Below are 16,304 nucleotides of genomic sequence, written 5' to 3' on the forward strand. Positions count from 1 at the left end.
TCATGACCACTTAGATCATTTCTAAGAAGATTGAGGCTTTCTTTACAGCTGTTTTCTTCTGAGCCTGTCTTAGTCTGTTTTGTGTTCCTATAACAGACTACATAAGACTGGGTATTCTATAAAGAAGACACATTTATTTAGCTCACAGTTCTTCAGGGTGGGAAGTTAAAGAGCATAGCATCACATCTGGCAGTTTCTGGTGAGGGCCACACACTGGGTTGAAACATGGTGAAGAAGAAAAGTGAGCAGGCGGGTGCAGAGAGATCACATGGCAAGAGAGGAAACGAGAGAGTCTGGGAAGCCAAACTCATTTTTATAACAACCTACTCTCACGGGAACTAAGTGCCCTGAGAGCAAGAACTCACTCGCCCCTATAGGAAGGCATTAATCCATTCATGAAGGATCTACCTCTGTGACCCAAACATCTCCCACTAGGCCCCACCTCTCAATAGTGCACACTGGGGATCAATTTTTTTTTTTTTTTTTTTTTTTTTTTTTGAGACGAAGTCTTTCTCTGTTGCCCAGTCTGGAGTGCAGTGGCGTGATTTTGGCTCACTGCAACCTCCACCTCCCGGGTTCAAGCAGTTCTTCTGCCTCAGCCTCCTGAGTAGCTGGGACTACAGGTGCATGCCGCCACGCCCAGCTAATTTTTTGTATTTTAGTAGAGATGGGATTTCACCTTGTTGCCCAGGCTGGTTGAACTCCTGAGCTCAGGCAATCCGCCTACCTCGGCCTCCCAAAGTGCTGAGATTACAGGTGTGAGCCACCGCACCTGGCCCAAATTTTTAACATAAGTTTTGGTGGAGACAAACTACATCCAAACCAAAGCAGAACCCTCAAACAGAGCTCCCCTTTACAGTCTGTACGTAGCAATACAGTCTTTTTCTAGCCTTTTCCTCTTCCAGCCTCTTCCCATTACCCAGCTCCAAAGCCACTCCTGCATTGGTGGGTATTTGATACAGCAGCAACTCACTTCTCAGTACCAATTTCTGTCTTAGTTTGTTAAGGCTACTATAACAAAATACCTTAGACTTGGTAATTTTTCTTTTTTTTGAGACAGAGTTTCGTTCTTGTTGCCCAGGCTGGAGTGCAATGACGCGATCTTGGCTCACCGCAACTTCCACCTCCACCTCCCGGGTTCAAGCGATTCTCCTGCCTCAGCCTCCCGAGTAGCTGGGATTATAGGCGCACACTACCACGACTGGCTAATTTTTGTATTTTTAGGAGAGACAGAGTTTCTCCATGATGGTCAGGCTGGTCGCGAACCCCCGACTTCAGGTGATCCGTCCACCTCAGCCTCCCAAAGTGCTGGAATTACAGGCATGAGCCACGGCACCCGGCCAGACCGGGTAATTTATAAGCAACAGAAATTCATTGCTCACAGTTCTGGAGGTTGGGAAGTCCTGGATCAAGGCACCAGCAGATTGGTGTCTGGTGAGGGCTCACTCTGCTCCTGAGGTGGCACCTTGTTACTGTGTCCTCAGATGGTGGAAGGAGCAAGGCAGCTCTCTGTAAGGGCACTAATCCTGTTCATGAAGGCAGAGGCCTTGAGACTTAATCATTTCCCAAAGGCCCCAGCTGTTAATACTATCACATTGGGTATTAAGTTCCAACATAGCATTTTGAGAGGACACCATCTTCAGACCACAGCACTCTCTTTGTCTATGCAAGGACCAGGAGGGAATATGAAGAATGAATGTGGTTGGGTTGGGTTGGGGTGGTAGAGTTATGCATGAATTTGTTTTTGTGTTTAAGAAACTTCCCCATGCCTTAATAACATCTTCTTAATTAAAAAAAAAATGCCACCTTCGAGTTGTTGGGGAAGAACCCTAACCCCCTGCCCTCATAGATTCAGTGTTTGGTGGCATATGGACTAAACTGGCAAAAGACAGATGAGGAAGAGGAAAGACAGTTTAAATCACATACATACAGATGTGTGTAATTAAACTCTTGTGTGAGTCACAAAAATGTGACTTGAAGTGGTTAGAATTTGGGGCTTATATAGCATCTTAATAGGGGAACAGGAGGGGCAGAAAAGGCCCCTGTGGGAAAACAGTTGATTTTTTTTTTGAAATGCTCTTTTGCCCAGCCTGGAGTGCAGTGGTGCAATCATGGCTCACTGCAACCTCTGCCTCCCAGGTTCAGCCCATTCTCCTGCCTCAGCCTCCTGGGTAGCTGGGACTACCGGTACATGCCACCATGCCCAGGTAATTTTTGTATTTTTTTTTTTTTTTTTTTAGTAGAGACAGAGTTTCGCCATGTTGGCCAGGCTGGTCTCGAACTCATGACCACAAGTGATTCGCCCGTCTTGGCCTCCCAATGTGCTGGGATTACAGGCACCTGGCTGAGATGACTTCTTAATAGGGGAAGAGGAGGAGGGAGGGGACTGATGGGAAGTGGGCGCTGAGGAGAAAAGATGGGAGAGAGGCTAGTTTTTGACAGCGTCTGTTTAGGTGTGGTCTAGACGTCTTCTAATCTTAAGCGATAAGAGTCAGTCTTCCCTGGTGTTCCCAGGGAGGAGATTTATCACAGTTGAGTTCTTTTGAGTTATTTTGTGAGGCTCTGCTTTTCAGCATATAAGGGACTTCAGGAACTCAAATGCTTTCAGCTCAAAATAATTTTTAGGTCACAGAGGTATATTCTGGACTGTTAGGTTTTTGCCTTGCCTAGGAGTTTGCTCATTTATAAATAGAGGGAAAAAAAACAGAGAAGGAACTAGTGTGATTGGGATAGCCGTGCACACAGCTGGGATTCCAGCTATACTTTGTAGATCCCAGCTGAGGTGGAAATGGAAGGCCATCTGGGCAGGTGTTAAATCTCCTGAGGGGTGGGGGACTGAGCTGGAGTTTGCATCTGGCACCATCACTTATCAGCTGTGTGTTCTTGGGCCTGTTGTTGTTCTGAAAAAGAGCAACAAGAGGCCATCCTCAGAGTTGACCCATATGATAGGCCAAGACGGTGGAAAGCCCAGGACGAGCCCTCAGGGCCCAGCGCTGCCTGCCTTATGTGAGTGAGATAGGACACTGCAGTGATGAGACGTTCAGTGATGGGCCATGGTGTGGCCAGGAGGACACTAGCCTGACTACCAGGAGGCCCCTGGAGGGAACAGATGGACTAAGGTAGCAGTATCTGTGGGAAGCCAACCGAGGAAGACTTTGAATACCAGTAAATACACTCGCATCCTAGAAGGCGGCCCACGAAGGCTCTCGATCCGGGCCATTTAGTGTTCAGCAGGCCAGGCCTGCATCTGTGTTTGAGATAGGTTGCATGGAAAACAAACTGGAAGTGCAGAGGCCAGATCCGGGAGGCTGATGATGTTGAGCAGGCACATGGGAGGAGAGCTTGATCTCTTGGGCTGTGCTGTCCAGTCGGGTGGCCACCAGCTATGTGTGGCTCCTGCGCACTGGGAATGGGGTGGGGAGCAGTGGGAGTGTGAAGGACACACACCCCTAATCTGAAAACTTTAATGTAAATATCTCATTGGTGAAGTTTTATTGATTCTGTGTTAAAATGGTAATATTTTGATATATTGAATCAAATCAAACATGTTATTAAAATTAATTTTACCTTTTTTTGTGCTTTTGTAATGTGGCTACTAGAAAATCTGAAATTGCATATGTGGCTTTCATTTGTCACTTTGTATTTCTGTTGTGCGTTGTTGCTCTAGGGGTTGGTAACAATGGGAATGAAAGTGACAGAGCACATTGAGAAATGTTAAAAAGATGATGGGAAGGAGGCCAGGTACTTTGGCGCACTCCTTTAATCCTAGCACTTTGGAAGGCTGAGGTAGAAGGTTTGCTTGAGCCCAGGAGTTTGAGACCAGCCTGGGTGACATAGCACAACCCCGTTTCTACAAAAAGTTTAAAAATTAGCCAGGCGGCTGGGCGCAGTGGCTCACACCTGTAATCCCAGCACTTTGGGAGGCCGAGGTGGGTGGATCATGAGGTCAGGAGTTCAAGATCCACCTGACCAACATGGTGAAACCCCTGTCTCTACTAAAAATATAAAAATTAGCCAGGTGTGGTGGCGCGTGCCTGTAATCCCAGCTACTCAGGAGGTTGAGGCTGGAGAATCACTTGAACCCAGGAGGCAGAGGTTGCAGCGAGCTGACATTGTGCCACTGCACTCCAGCCTGGGCAACACAGTGAGACTACCTCTCAAAAAAAAAAAAAAAAGAATTAGCCAGTCATGGTGGTGTACCTGTAATCCCAGCTACTTGAGAGTCTGAGGTGAAAGGATCACTTGAACCCAGGAAGTCGAGGCTGCAGTGAGCCATGATGGTGCCACTGCACTCCAGCCTGTGTGACAGAGTGAGACCCTGTCTCTAAAAAAGATAGCAGGAGGGAATGAACATTTTTAGTGTATTAGTCTCCAGTACAGCCCTTTTAATTGAGTGATGATTTTCCAGTTTATAGATAAACAGGATCAGAAAGAGAAAGCGACTTCCCTGCAGTCACATAGTGACGAGCTGGACATGTCTGACTAAAACCTGTGCTTTTTCTACTGTGCTCTTGGGTCTCTTGGACTTAGTGATGGGGATTTAACGAGGAGGAAGGCAGGAGATAGAGCCAGGGTTCAGGATTTGGGGCTGGGAGGGTGTTAATAAAGTGTTTGGCTCAGGACCTCAAAGCCTTTTGCTTGTGTGTGCATTTCCCACAGCCTCACGTGCCCAGGCTGTTGGTGCTGGGGGGTAGGCCTGGGGCTGCTGCTCCCTTTCAGAATCCTTGCCTGGCCTCAGAGGGGCTTGTATCTAGGAACCTCAGCAGAACCCTGCAAGGGCTGGCTGGGACCATCGGTGAGATGAGCCATGCCTGGGAGCATGAAAGAATATATGTTCCTCTTCAGTCCTGTAAGCGCATGGGCTGTGATGAGGAACGCGTTGGCAGTCTTTAGATGAGCGCTGCTTCTTTGGAACTTGCCGGGTGTTAGCTTTCGGTGTGGCCTTTGGGAGTGGACTCTGGGCTGCAGACACTGAACTACAGTTTCCCATCTGGAAATGAGGTCATGGGACTGGATGATCTCTATGTTCTTTCTAATATTTCTTTACTCATGTGATCTTTATGTTTCATTCATAATTTTAATGTTTCTATGTTTTGACTCAAGTAGTGATCACTACAGGCTGTCTTTGGGAATGCAGTAGAATTTTAGTTTCACAGATCCTAAATATTGGATTGTTTTTATACATTTGATGATTGGACACCTTACATGGAATACTTTTTTAAGGTACTAGCAAATAATATATGAAGGGAAAAGAAAGCATTCTTCCTGTAGCATTCTCGATTATAAAGATTTTGTTATTTAGTGTTAGATTTTAAAAATTGTTTTATATCCTCTGATTTCTTATAGATGAAAATATGCCTACTAAAAAACAATGAAAATACTTTTTCAGAATATAAGCACTATATATAATATTTGAAAATATTATCCATAAAAGAAGAAAATAATAATTAGTGCTTGATCCCACTATTCAAAGACACACCACCTTAATTTGGTGAGCCTCTTTTTAGTTTTTCACCCTTATTTTCATAGAGCTGCGATGCATGCTTAATACGTAGTTGTGCATGTCGCTGCCTCCTTCTCCCAGCTGCCCGACGTGTCGTCTCAGGTCACCAGAAACTTTCAAAAGAAACAGCAATTTCTTTTTTTTTTCTTTGAGACTGGGTCTCACTTTGTCACCCAGGCTGGAGTGCAGTGACAGTCACGGCTCACTGCAGCCTTGACCTCCCAGGCTCAAGCGATTTGTCCACCTCAGCCTCTTGTAAACAGCATTTTTATGGCTAATACCCCATCGTATGAATGTGGCTTAGACCACCCAACCACAGCCTAATTTGGGGTTTTTATGTTTTCTTCTGTTCTTTGCCCTTATAATGTGGCAGTGAATATATGTGGATAAAACACTTTTCCCATACTTTGGCTTATTTCATTTCAAGCTTCTAAAAGTGAGATTAATGAGTCAGAAGGTATGAATATAAGGCTTTTTGTCAAATTGATTTCCTAAAGGGTGATTCATTATACTTTTTCACCGGCATTGAGGTCAACTGTCCTGGGAGTAGGACTGTTGAAAATGTAAAAAGTCACTTCAGTTCTGGAATTTATCTTGCTTTGCTTTGTTTTGTTATACTTTTTTGTCCTCTTCTGATGCTCACCTAAGGTCACACATTTTGCCTCTGGTTGTCATATGTCTTTCATCTCTTTCAATCTAGAGTAGTGGTTCTCAATTAGGGAGTGGACATTGTCTCCTAGAGGTCATTTGGAAATGTCTGGAGATAGTTTTGATTGTCACAATCAAGGGGGTGGCTACTAGCATCTAGTGAGTAGAGGCCAAGCATGCTGCTAAACTTCTCACAGTACACAGGGTGGTCCCTTAGAGCATAAACGTGTCTGGCCCAAGATCTCAGCAGTTGAAAAGCCCCAATCTAGAACAGTACTTTCACTTTTTCTTTTTGTGACATTGCCTTAAAAGAAAATTGAAGTCAAAGTCACATAACATAGAATTAACCATTTAAAAGTATAAAATTTACTGGCTTTCAGTATATTCACAGTTTTGTGCAGTTAGCATTTCTTTCTAGTTTCAAAACTTCTCATTGCCCCAGAAGAACACCCTGCACCCATTAAGTAGTTTCACCATGCCGCCGTCCCCCAGCCCCTGGCAACCACTTATCTCCTTTCTGTTTCTGTGGATGTTTGCCTAATCTGGACACTTCATATAAATGGAATCATATAATATGTGGGCTTTTGTATCTGGCTTCTTTCTTTGAGCATGTTTTTGAGGTTCATCCGTGTGATAGCACTTGTCAGTACTTCATTGCTTTTGATGGCTGGATAATGTTTCATTGTCAGCATTTGAAAGGAATTTGGGTTGTTTCCACTTCTGGCTATGCTGCTCTGTATATTCATGTATGAGTTTTCTGTGTGGATAGATGATTCATTTCTCATGGCCTATACCTGGGATCGGAATTGCTGGGTCATTTGGTGTATGTTTAACTTTTTGAGGAACTGCCAGACTCTTTTTTCACAGCAGCTGCACCATTTTATATTCCTACCAGTAATGTACAAAGATTCCAGTTTCTCCACATCCTCATCAACACTTATTTTCTACTTTTTTTATTGTAGCCAGCCCAGTGGGCATAAAGTGGCATCTCATTGTGATTTTGATAAACATTTCCCTAATGGCTAATGACTTGATTTGTATATCTTTGGAGAAATATCTATTGAAATCCTTCGGCCACTTTTGAACTCGGTTTGTCTTTTTATTGTTGAATTATAAAAGTTCTTTATGTATTTTGGCATATGGCATATATATATATATATATTTTTTTTTGTGTGTGTGCGACAGGGCCTCACTGTCTCACCCAGGCTGGAGTGCAGTGGTGCAGTCGTGGTTCACTGGAGCCTTGACCTCCCGGGCCCAAGTGTTCCTCTCACCTCAGCCCCCTAAGTAGCTGTGACTACTGACATGCACCACCACACCCTGCTAATTTTTGTATTTTTTTTATAGAGACAGGGTTTCACCATGTTGCTCAGGCTGGTCTCAAACTCCTGAACTCAGGCAGGCAATCTATCCACCTCGGCCTCCCAAAGTGCTGGGATTACAGGCATGAGCCACCATGCCCAGCCTACTTTATATATTTTGGATACTAGACTCTTACCAGATACATGATATGCAAATATTTTCTGCCATTCTGTAGGATTTTTTTTTTTTACTTTTTTATTTTTATCTATTTATTTTTTTATTTTTATTTTATTAATTAATTAATTTTTTGAGACGGAGTCTTGCTCTGTCACCCAGGCTGGAGTGCAGTGGCATGATCTCGGCTCACTGCAGGCTCCACCTCCCAGGTTCACGCCATTCTCCTGCCTCAGCCTCCCAAGTAGCTGGGACTACAGGCGCCTGCCACCACGCCAGCGAATTTTTTGTATTTTTAGTAGAGACGGGGTTTCACCGTGTTAGCCAGAATGGTCTCGATCTTCTGACCTCATAATCCACCCGCCTCGGCCTCCCAAAGTGCTGGGATTACAGGCATGAACCACCGTGCCTCGCCCCATTTATTTATTTATTTATTTATTTATTTATTTTTATATATATATATTTTTTTTTTTTGAGACGGAGTCTTGCTCTGTCATTCAGGCCGGAATGCAATGGTGCATCTCCGCTCACTGCAACCTCCACCTCCTGGGTTCAAGCAATTCTCCTGCCTCAGCCTCCCTAGTAGCTGGGATTATAAGTGCGCACCACCATGCCTAGCTAATTTTTTGTATTTCTAGTAGAGATGGGGGTTTCACCATGTTGGCCAGGCTGGTCTCGAATTCCTGACCTCGTGATCCACCCACTTCAGCCTCCCAGAGTGCTGAGATTACAGCCATGAGCCACTGTGCCTGGCTCTCTTTTTTATTTATTTTTTATTGAGACAGGGTCTCACTGTGTCATTCCGGCTGGAGTGTGCAGTAGCATGATCATGGCTCAGTGCAGCCTCGGAACCTCCCAGGCTCAAGTGATCCTCTTGCCTCAGCCTTCTGGGTAGCTGTGAGTACAGGTGCACATCACCATGCCTGGGTAATTTAAAAAAAAAAAAAAATTGTAGAGATGGGGTCTCACTGTGTTGCCCCGGATGGTTTTGAACTCCTGAGCCCAAGCAATCCTGTCTCCTCAGCCTCCCAAAGTGTGGAATTATAGGCGCAAGCCACCACGCCCAGCCACAAAAGATTTTAATTTTGATTAAGTCCAATTTATATTTTTGTTGCTTGTCTTTCAGTATAATATCTAAGAATTCTGTTTTCTTTCTTTTTTTTTTTTTTTCTTTTTTTTTTGAGATAAGATCTTGCCCTGTTGCCCAGGCTGGGGTGCAGTGGCATGATCTTGGCTCAGTGCAACCCCCACCTCCCAGGATCGAGTGATCCTCCCACCTCAGCCCTCTGAGTAGCTGGGACTACTGGCATGTGCTACCACCAAACCTGGCTAATTTTTGTATTTTTTTTTGTAGAGATGGTGTTTCACTGTGTTGCCCAGGCTGGTCTCGAACTCCTGGGCTCAAGAAATCCACCCAGCTCGGCCTCCCAAAGTGCTGGGATTACAGATGTGAACCACTGCTCCTGGCCAAGAATCCTATTCTTAAATTTCTTTCAATAATGATTTGTAGTTTTCACAAGTCCTTGGTTAAATTTATTCCTGGTATTTTATTCTTTTGCCTCCTTTTGTAAATGGAATTGATTTCTGTTTTTTTAGTCTCGCTCTGTCGCCCAGGCTGGAGTACAGTGGTGCGATCTTGGCTCACTGCAAGCTCTGCCTCCCAGGTTCACGCCATTCTCCTGCCTCAGCCTCCCAAGTAGCTGGGACTACAGGTGCCCACCAGCACACCTGGCTAATTTTTTTTTTTTTTTTTTTTTTTTTGTATTTTTAGTAGAGATGGGGTTTCACCATGTTAGCCAGGATGGTCTCGATCTCCTGACCTCGTGATCCGCCCGCCTCAGCCTCCCAAAGGGCTGGGATTACAGGCGTGAGCCACTGCGCCCGGCCTGGAATTGCTTTCTCAATTCCCTCTTTTGATTGTTCAGTGCTGCTGTGTAGCAGCTGATTGTGTGTGTTGATTTTGTACTTGGCAACTTGGCTGAATTTGTATATTAGCTTTGGTAGGTGGATTTGTGGATTCTTGGGCATTTTCAATATGTAGGAACATGTCATCTGCTAATAGAGATAGTTTTACTTTTCCTTTCTGATCTGGATGCCTTTCATTTCCCTTGCTAGAGTATCCAGTATGATGGTGAATGGCAGTGGTGCAGTGGGCATCCTTGTCTGGTTCCTGATCTTAGGGGAAAGCTTTTGGCCTTCGGCCATAAAGTACAAGTTAGCTGTGGGTTTTTGTAGTTGCCCTTAATCAGATTGAGGAAATTCCCTTCTATTCCTAGTTGGTTGAATGTTTTTATCTTGAGATACTAACTTCTTTAAAGTTTTGTTTTACTTTTTAATATAAAAATTTTGGTGTGTGTGTTTTATTCCAACCAGTGCTGATTCCTAAAGAAAAGCCCCCAATCACTGTTGTGGGTGATGTTGGAGGAAGGATTGCCATCATCGTGGTATGTAGACCTCTTTTATTATTAATTCTGGTATTTGCCATTGTTATTCTGTTGATCGATTGATTGATTTTGTGACAGAGACTCGCTGTCGCCCAGGCTGGAGTGCAGTGGCACAATCTCGGCTCACTGCAACCTCTGCCTCCCAGGTTCAAACGATTCTCCTGCCTCAGCCTCCCATGTAGCTGGAATTACAGGTGCCTGCCACCACACCTAGGTAATTTTTGTATTTTTAGTAGAGATGGGGTTTCACCATGTTGGCCAGGCTGGTCTCAAGCTCCTGAACTTAAGTGATCCACCTGCCTCGGCCTCCCAAAGTGTTGGGATTACAGGCGTGAGCCACTGCACCTGGCCAATTTATTTGTTAATTCTCGGCATATAAAGGCCTAAGGATAGTAGTATGGCCAGATAATTCTTATTAAATTGGTGCCTTGTGCTAAATGTTTGCTTTGGCCCAGAAATTGGAAAATGCTATTCTTTATTTTAAAATTGCTAACTACTGGCTGGGCTCGTTGGCTCATGCCTGTAATCCCAGCACTTTGGGACGCCAAGGCAGGCCAATCGCTTGGGCTCAGGAGTTCAAGACCAGCCTGGGCAACATGGCGAAACCCCGTCTCTACAAAAAATACAAAAATTAGCTGAACTTGGTGGCACATACCTGTAGTCCCAGCTACTTGAGAGGCTGAGGCAGGAGGATCCCTTGAGCCTGGGGCTCAGAGGTTGCAGTGAGCCAAGATCATGCCACTGCACTCCAGCCTGGGTGACAGGGTGAGGCTGTGTCTCAGAAAAAAAAAAAAAAAAAAAGTCATCCTGTCATAACATGAGATATTATTCTGTGATAAAAGTAAAGTACAGGCCAGGCACAGTGGCTCATGTCTGTAATCCCAGCACTTTGGGAGGCCGAGGCAGACGGATCACCTGAGGTCAGGAGTTCAAGACCAGCCTGGCCAACATGGTGAAACCCCATCTCTACTAAAAGTACAAAAATTAGCTGGACATGTTGGCGCACACCTGTAATCTCAGCTACTTGGGAGGCTGATCATGGAGAATCGCTTGAACCTGGGAGGCGGAGGTTGCAGTGAGCCAAGATTTTGCCACCGCACTCTAGCCTGGGAGAAAGAGTGAGATTCCATCTCAAAACAAAAAAAAAGTAAAGTACAAAGTTGATTATAACTGTTCGAAACATGCATCCTTTCACACATCATAAGACCAGTGCACAAAAAGAGTGCACTTAATGCCTGTATATTTTAAAGAATAGAATGAACACTGGGTACCCGCTAGCTCACTTGAGGCATAGACTATCACCAGGTACCTAGAGGCCTCCTCTGGGCTTACCCTGGTCTCTTTGCCTCAGAAGTTGTCACTGATGTGAAAGCTGCCCATCTTGATCCTGTAGTCAGCCATGAGGGTTTGTGGCCTTAAATGCTGTCTTTTTTCCTTGTCTTTGATGTTTATGTAAATGATGTCTTTGTGTACTTTGGGACTTTCTTGCTCAACACTGTTATTGAAATTTACCTGTGTAGTGGCAGGAAGTTGTACTTCATTCTTTTTCACTGCTATGTGTTGTGTCTTTGGTATAATTGCTACACAACTGACTGAGGCAATGGTACTGCTTTGAACATCCTTGTGCCTATTTTCTGGTGCAAAAATGTGAGAGTTTCAAGGTGCCTGGGAGTGGAGTTGCTGGGTCTGAAGGTATGCACATTTTTAACTTTACAAGGTGCTGCCAAATTGTTTCCAAAGTGGTCACACCCATCTCCCAAGTTCTGTAGTGGGTGCCTCACATTATCCCTAGTGCTTGATAATTTTGTACACACCCTTTTCAGGTTAGAACATCTCTCTGGGGCCGGGCGTGGTGGCTCACGCCTGTAATCCCAGCACTTTGGGAGGCCAAGACGGGTGTAGGTCAGGAGATCAAGACTATCCTGGCTAACACGGTGAAACCTCGTCTCTACTAAAAATACAAAAAATTAGCCGGGCGTAGTGGTGGGCTCCTGTAGTCCCAGCTACTCGGGAGGCTGAGGCAGGAGAATGGCATGAACCTGGGAGGTGGAGGTTGCAGTGAGCCGAGATCGTGCCACTACACTCCAGCCTGGGTGACTGAGCAAGACTCTGTCTCAAAAAAAAAAAAAAAAAAAAAATCTCTCACATCACCCTCCAGGGTAATAGCTGTCCCTTACTTATTCCTTAGTTGGCAAAGTCTATACTAACAAGTTGCTGTGGATTCACTAGCACCTTTCCCCCCTGTTCTAGTGCCGCTGCATTTTTATTTATTTGTTTATTTTTATTTTTTTGAGACAGAGTCTCACTGTGTCACCCAGGCTGGAGTGCAGTGGCGTGATCTCAGTTTACTGCAACCTCTACCTCCTGGGTTCCAGCGATTCTCCTGCCTCAGCCTCCCAAGTAGCTGGGACTACAGGTGCACGTCACCACGTCTGGCTAATTTTTGTATTTTTTTTGTAGAGACGGGGTTTCGCCATATTCGCCAGGCTAGTTTCGAACTCCTGACCTCGTGATCTGCCCACCTTGGCCTCCCAAAGTGCTGGGATTACAGGCGCGAGCCACTGCACCCGGCCGCCAGTGCATTTTTTTAAAAAACGTTTTTATTTTGAAGTAATTATAAATCCACAGGAAGTAGGGGGAAATACACAGGGACATCCTGTGTATTCATTACCCAGCATGCTCCATCTTGCTTAACTATAGTACAGTATAACACAGCCTGAAAATTCTCAGTGCCACAGCCACAGAGGTCCTTCAGACAGCACCAGTTGTGTATGTAGTGTGTGTGTGTGAACGCAGTCTTACCATGGGTAGCTTTGTGGAACCACCACCACAGTCAGGACACAGAATTGCTCCTTCACTGCAAGGCACCCTCATGCTTCCTTTCATAGCTACACTGACATCCTTCCCACCCAATCTGCAACCCCTTGTGTCTTTGTCCACTTTGTGCTGCTATAACACCTGAGACTAGGTTGTTTATAAAGAACAGAAGAAATTTATTCTCTAATAGCTCTAGAGGCTGTAAGTCCAAATCATGGCACCAGCATTTGGTCTGGTGAGGGCCGCCTTGCTGTGTCCTCACATGGCATAAGGCAGAAGGACAAAAAGGAATGAACTTTCCTTCAGAAGGCCAGGAAAGAGGCAAACCCACTCCCACAAGCCTTTTTATAGCGACATGAATTCATTCCTGATGGTGGAGCCCTCACAACCTAAACACTTTCCCAAAGACCCCACCACCCAACACTGTTGCACTGGGGAATAAGTTTCCAACACATGAATTTTGGAGGGACAAAAACATTTAAGCCACAGCACTGGCAACCACTGATCTGTCCTCTTTCTAATTATTATTTCAAGAATGTCATATAAATGGAATCTATGGTATATAACCTTCTGAGTTTTGTTTAACCTACCATGATTCCCCTGAGATCCATCTAGGTTGTTTTGTATATTAATATTCTATTCCTTTTCATTGCTGGGCAGTATCCCATTGTATAGAAGTACCAGCGTTTATTTGTTGAAGGACATTTGGATGATTTCCAGGTTGGGGCTATTATACATAAAACTCGCCATGTACATTCATGTATAGGTTTTTGTGTGAACAGAGTTTTAATTTCTCTGGGATAATTGCACTTATAAATGCAGTTGTTGGTTTGCATGGTAGTTGCAAATATAGTCTTATAAGAGACTGTCAAACTGTTTTCCAAAGTGGCTGTACCATTTTACTAGTAGGACTTTTTAAGTAGCATGTGTGTGTGTGTGTGTGTGTGTGTGTGTGTGTGTGTGTATGTGTGTGTGTATTTTTTTTTGAGGTATGGTCTGGGTCTGCTGCCCAGGTTGGAGTGCAGTGGCTTGATCACAGATCACTGCAACTTCTACCTCCTGGCTAAAGCAATCCTCCTGCCTCAGCCTCCCAAGTAGCTAGGACTACAGGTGTGTACCAGCATGCATGGCTAATTTTTGTTTTCTGTTTTTGTAGAGACTGGGTTTCATCATGTTGCTCAGGCTGGTCTTGAACTCCTGAGCTCAAGCAATCCTCCCACCTCAGCCTCCCAAAGTGCTGGGACTATAGGCATGAGCTATCACGCCTGGCCTTTTTATGTATATTTTTGATCATAGTAACTTCAGTATGCAATTAAAGAGTAATAATATGTATGTAAAATAAATATATGAATATTTATTCAACTCTAGACAACGTTTGATGCCATAATGGGTTTAAAATAACTCTTGGGAGCCTGGGAATCTAGTCTCTAGATTGGAAACCACTGAACTGGGTATTTTATTATTAAAAACAATAATCATTATTATTTTTTCCATTGTAATAACATGTAAAAAAACATATTTCCCATATGCTCAGTGGAGAAAATTTGGAAAAAAGGAAAGTAGCAAGAAGAAGCAGCGGGGGAAAGAGGCACCCATAATTCTATTACCCAGAGTCAAAAACATCTTTTAACACTTTTTCTGTGCATTAAAAACAAAAAAAGAAAATCATACCTCTATCATTTCTGGTGTGACCTGCATTATGACAGCACAGTGTTGGCCAGTTACGGTGCAGAAAATAGTGCTACCCCTGGGAGCCTGGAGTGTGGTGGGAGATAGCCCCAATAGTGGCAGGTGCTGTGCAGGAAGAGGCTCATGTGAAAGTCCTGGAGGGCTGCCATGGGGCACGGTGATGGGAACATGGGGCCGTGCTGTCTGCACAAGGCCAAATGGAAGAGCAGATTTTTCACAATAAATGTAGGCAGACCCTTTTTTTTTTTCCTGGTTGTCTAACCTATTATTGTAGAAGTGCTCATATGCATTCTTTTCCATCTGTGCTTTGGCAGGATGACATCATTGATGATGTTGACAGCTTTCTTGCTGCAGCAGAGACCCTGAAGGAAAGAGGTGCATATAAGATCTTTGTGATGGCAACTCATGGCTTGTTGTCTTCTGATGCCCCCCGGCTGATTGAAGAGTCTGCCATTGATGAGGTAACAGGGGCTGGGTGTGTGTGGGTACAGCTGCCTGGGCTTTTGGCACATCTTAATCTTTAGTTACAGAGAGTCAGGACAAGACTGAGATCTCTTGTGGCTGAGAAAGGATTCAAGGGCTGGGTGCAGTGGTTGACGCCTATAATCCCAGCACTTTGGGAGGCCGAGGCAGGTGGATTACCTGAGGTCAGGAGTTGGAGACCAGCCTGGCCAACAGGGTGAAACCCCGTCTCTACTAAAAATACAAAAATTAGGTGGGCGTGGTGGCACACGCCTGTAATCCCAGCTACTTGGGAGGCTGAGGCAAGAGAATCACTGGAACCCAGGGGGCAGTGGCTGCAGTGAGCTGAGATTGTGCCACTGCATTCCAGCCTGGGTGACAGAACAAGACTCTTGTCTCAAAAAAAATAATAATAATAATAATAATAATGTATACAACTCATTGGTTTTTAGAATGTTCAGAGTTGTGCAGTCATTACCATAGTTGATTTTAGAACATTTTCTTCTCCCTAGAAAGGAACCCCATACCCATTAGCTGTCACTTCACATTTTCTCTCACTGCCATTAGTCCCTGGGAACCACTAATCTGCTTTCTGTCTCTCTAGATTTGCCTGTTCTGGACATTTCCTATAAATGAGATTATACAATGTGTGGTCTTTTGTGTCTGGCTTTCTTCACTCAATATTTTCAAGGTTCATCCATGTTGGAGCATGAATCAATACTTCATTCCATTTTATGATCAAATAATACTGTTACATGGATAGTCCACATTTTGTCTCTCTCTTCATATTTCATGTTGATAGAAAAATTTGTTTTCTACTTTTTAACTTATGAATGGTGCTGCAGTAAACATTTGTGTACAAGTTTTTGTGTGGACATGTGTTTTCCATTCTCTTGGATACGTACCTATGTTTAGAACTGCCAGGTCATACAGTAACTTCATGTTTAAACTTTCAAGGAGCTGCCAGACTGTTTTTCAAAGCAGCTACACCATTTTACATTTCCACAGACGTGAGTGGGGGGCTCCAGTTTCTCTGCATCCCTCCAATACTTGTTATTATCTTTTTTTGCGGTACCTGTCCTCGTGGGTGTGCGGTTATCAAATCTTCACCTAAGAAACACAGGCTGGGCGTGGTGGCTCATGCCTGTAATCCCAGCACTTTGGGAAGCTGAGGCAGGCGGATCATGAGGTCAGGAGGTCGAGACCATCCTGGCTAATGCGGTGAAACCCCGTCTCTACTAAAAATATAAAAAAATGAGTTGAGC

General features: G+C 44.4%; 1 protein-coding gene across 14 annotated transcripts in view; it reads left to right on the forward strand.

Moving 5' to 3' along the window:
* Positions 1 to 15,186, forward strand: part of PRPSAP2 (phosphoribosyl pyrophosphate synthetase associated protein 2) — a 70,085-nt gene extending 54,899 nt beyond the window's left edge. For 12 of the 14 annotated variants that reach the window (XM_032177032.2, XM_032177024.2, XM_032177031.2 and 9 more), the window contains 2 exons: positions 10,001 to 10,071; positions 14,892 to 15,183. In XM_032177032.2, the coding sequence (XP_032032923.1) occupies positions 10,001 to 10,071; positions 14,892 to 15,101 (281 nt within the window). In that variant the 3' untranslated portion in view covers positions 15,102 to 15,183. Of the gene's footprint in view, positions 1 to 10,000; positions 10,072 to 14,891 lie in introns of all 14 variants that reach the window. The other 2 variants (XM_058428492.1, XM_058428493.1) reach the window with 1 other exon arrangement.
* The last annotated feature ends 1,118 nt before the right edge of the window (positions 15,187 to 16,304 follow it).

The sequence above is a fragment of the Hylobates moloch genome, unplaced genomic scaffold, assembly GCF_009828535.3.
Source record: "Hylobates moloch isolate HMO894 unplaced genomic scaffold, HMol_V3 SCAFFOLD_15, whole genome shotgun sequence".
NCBI lineage: Eukaryota > Metazoa > Chordata > Mammalia > Primates > Hylobatidae > Hylobates > Hylobates moloch.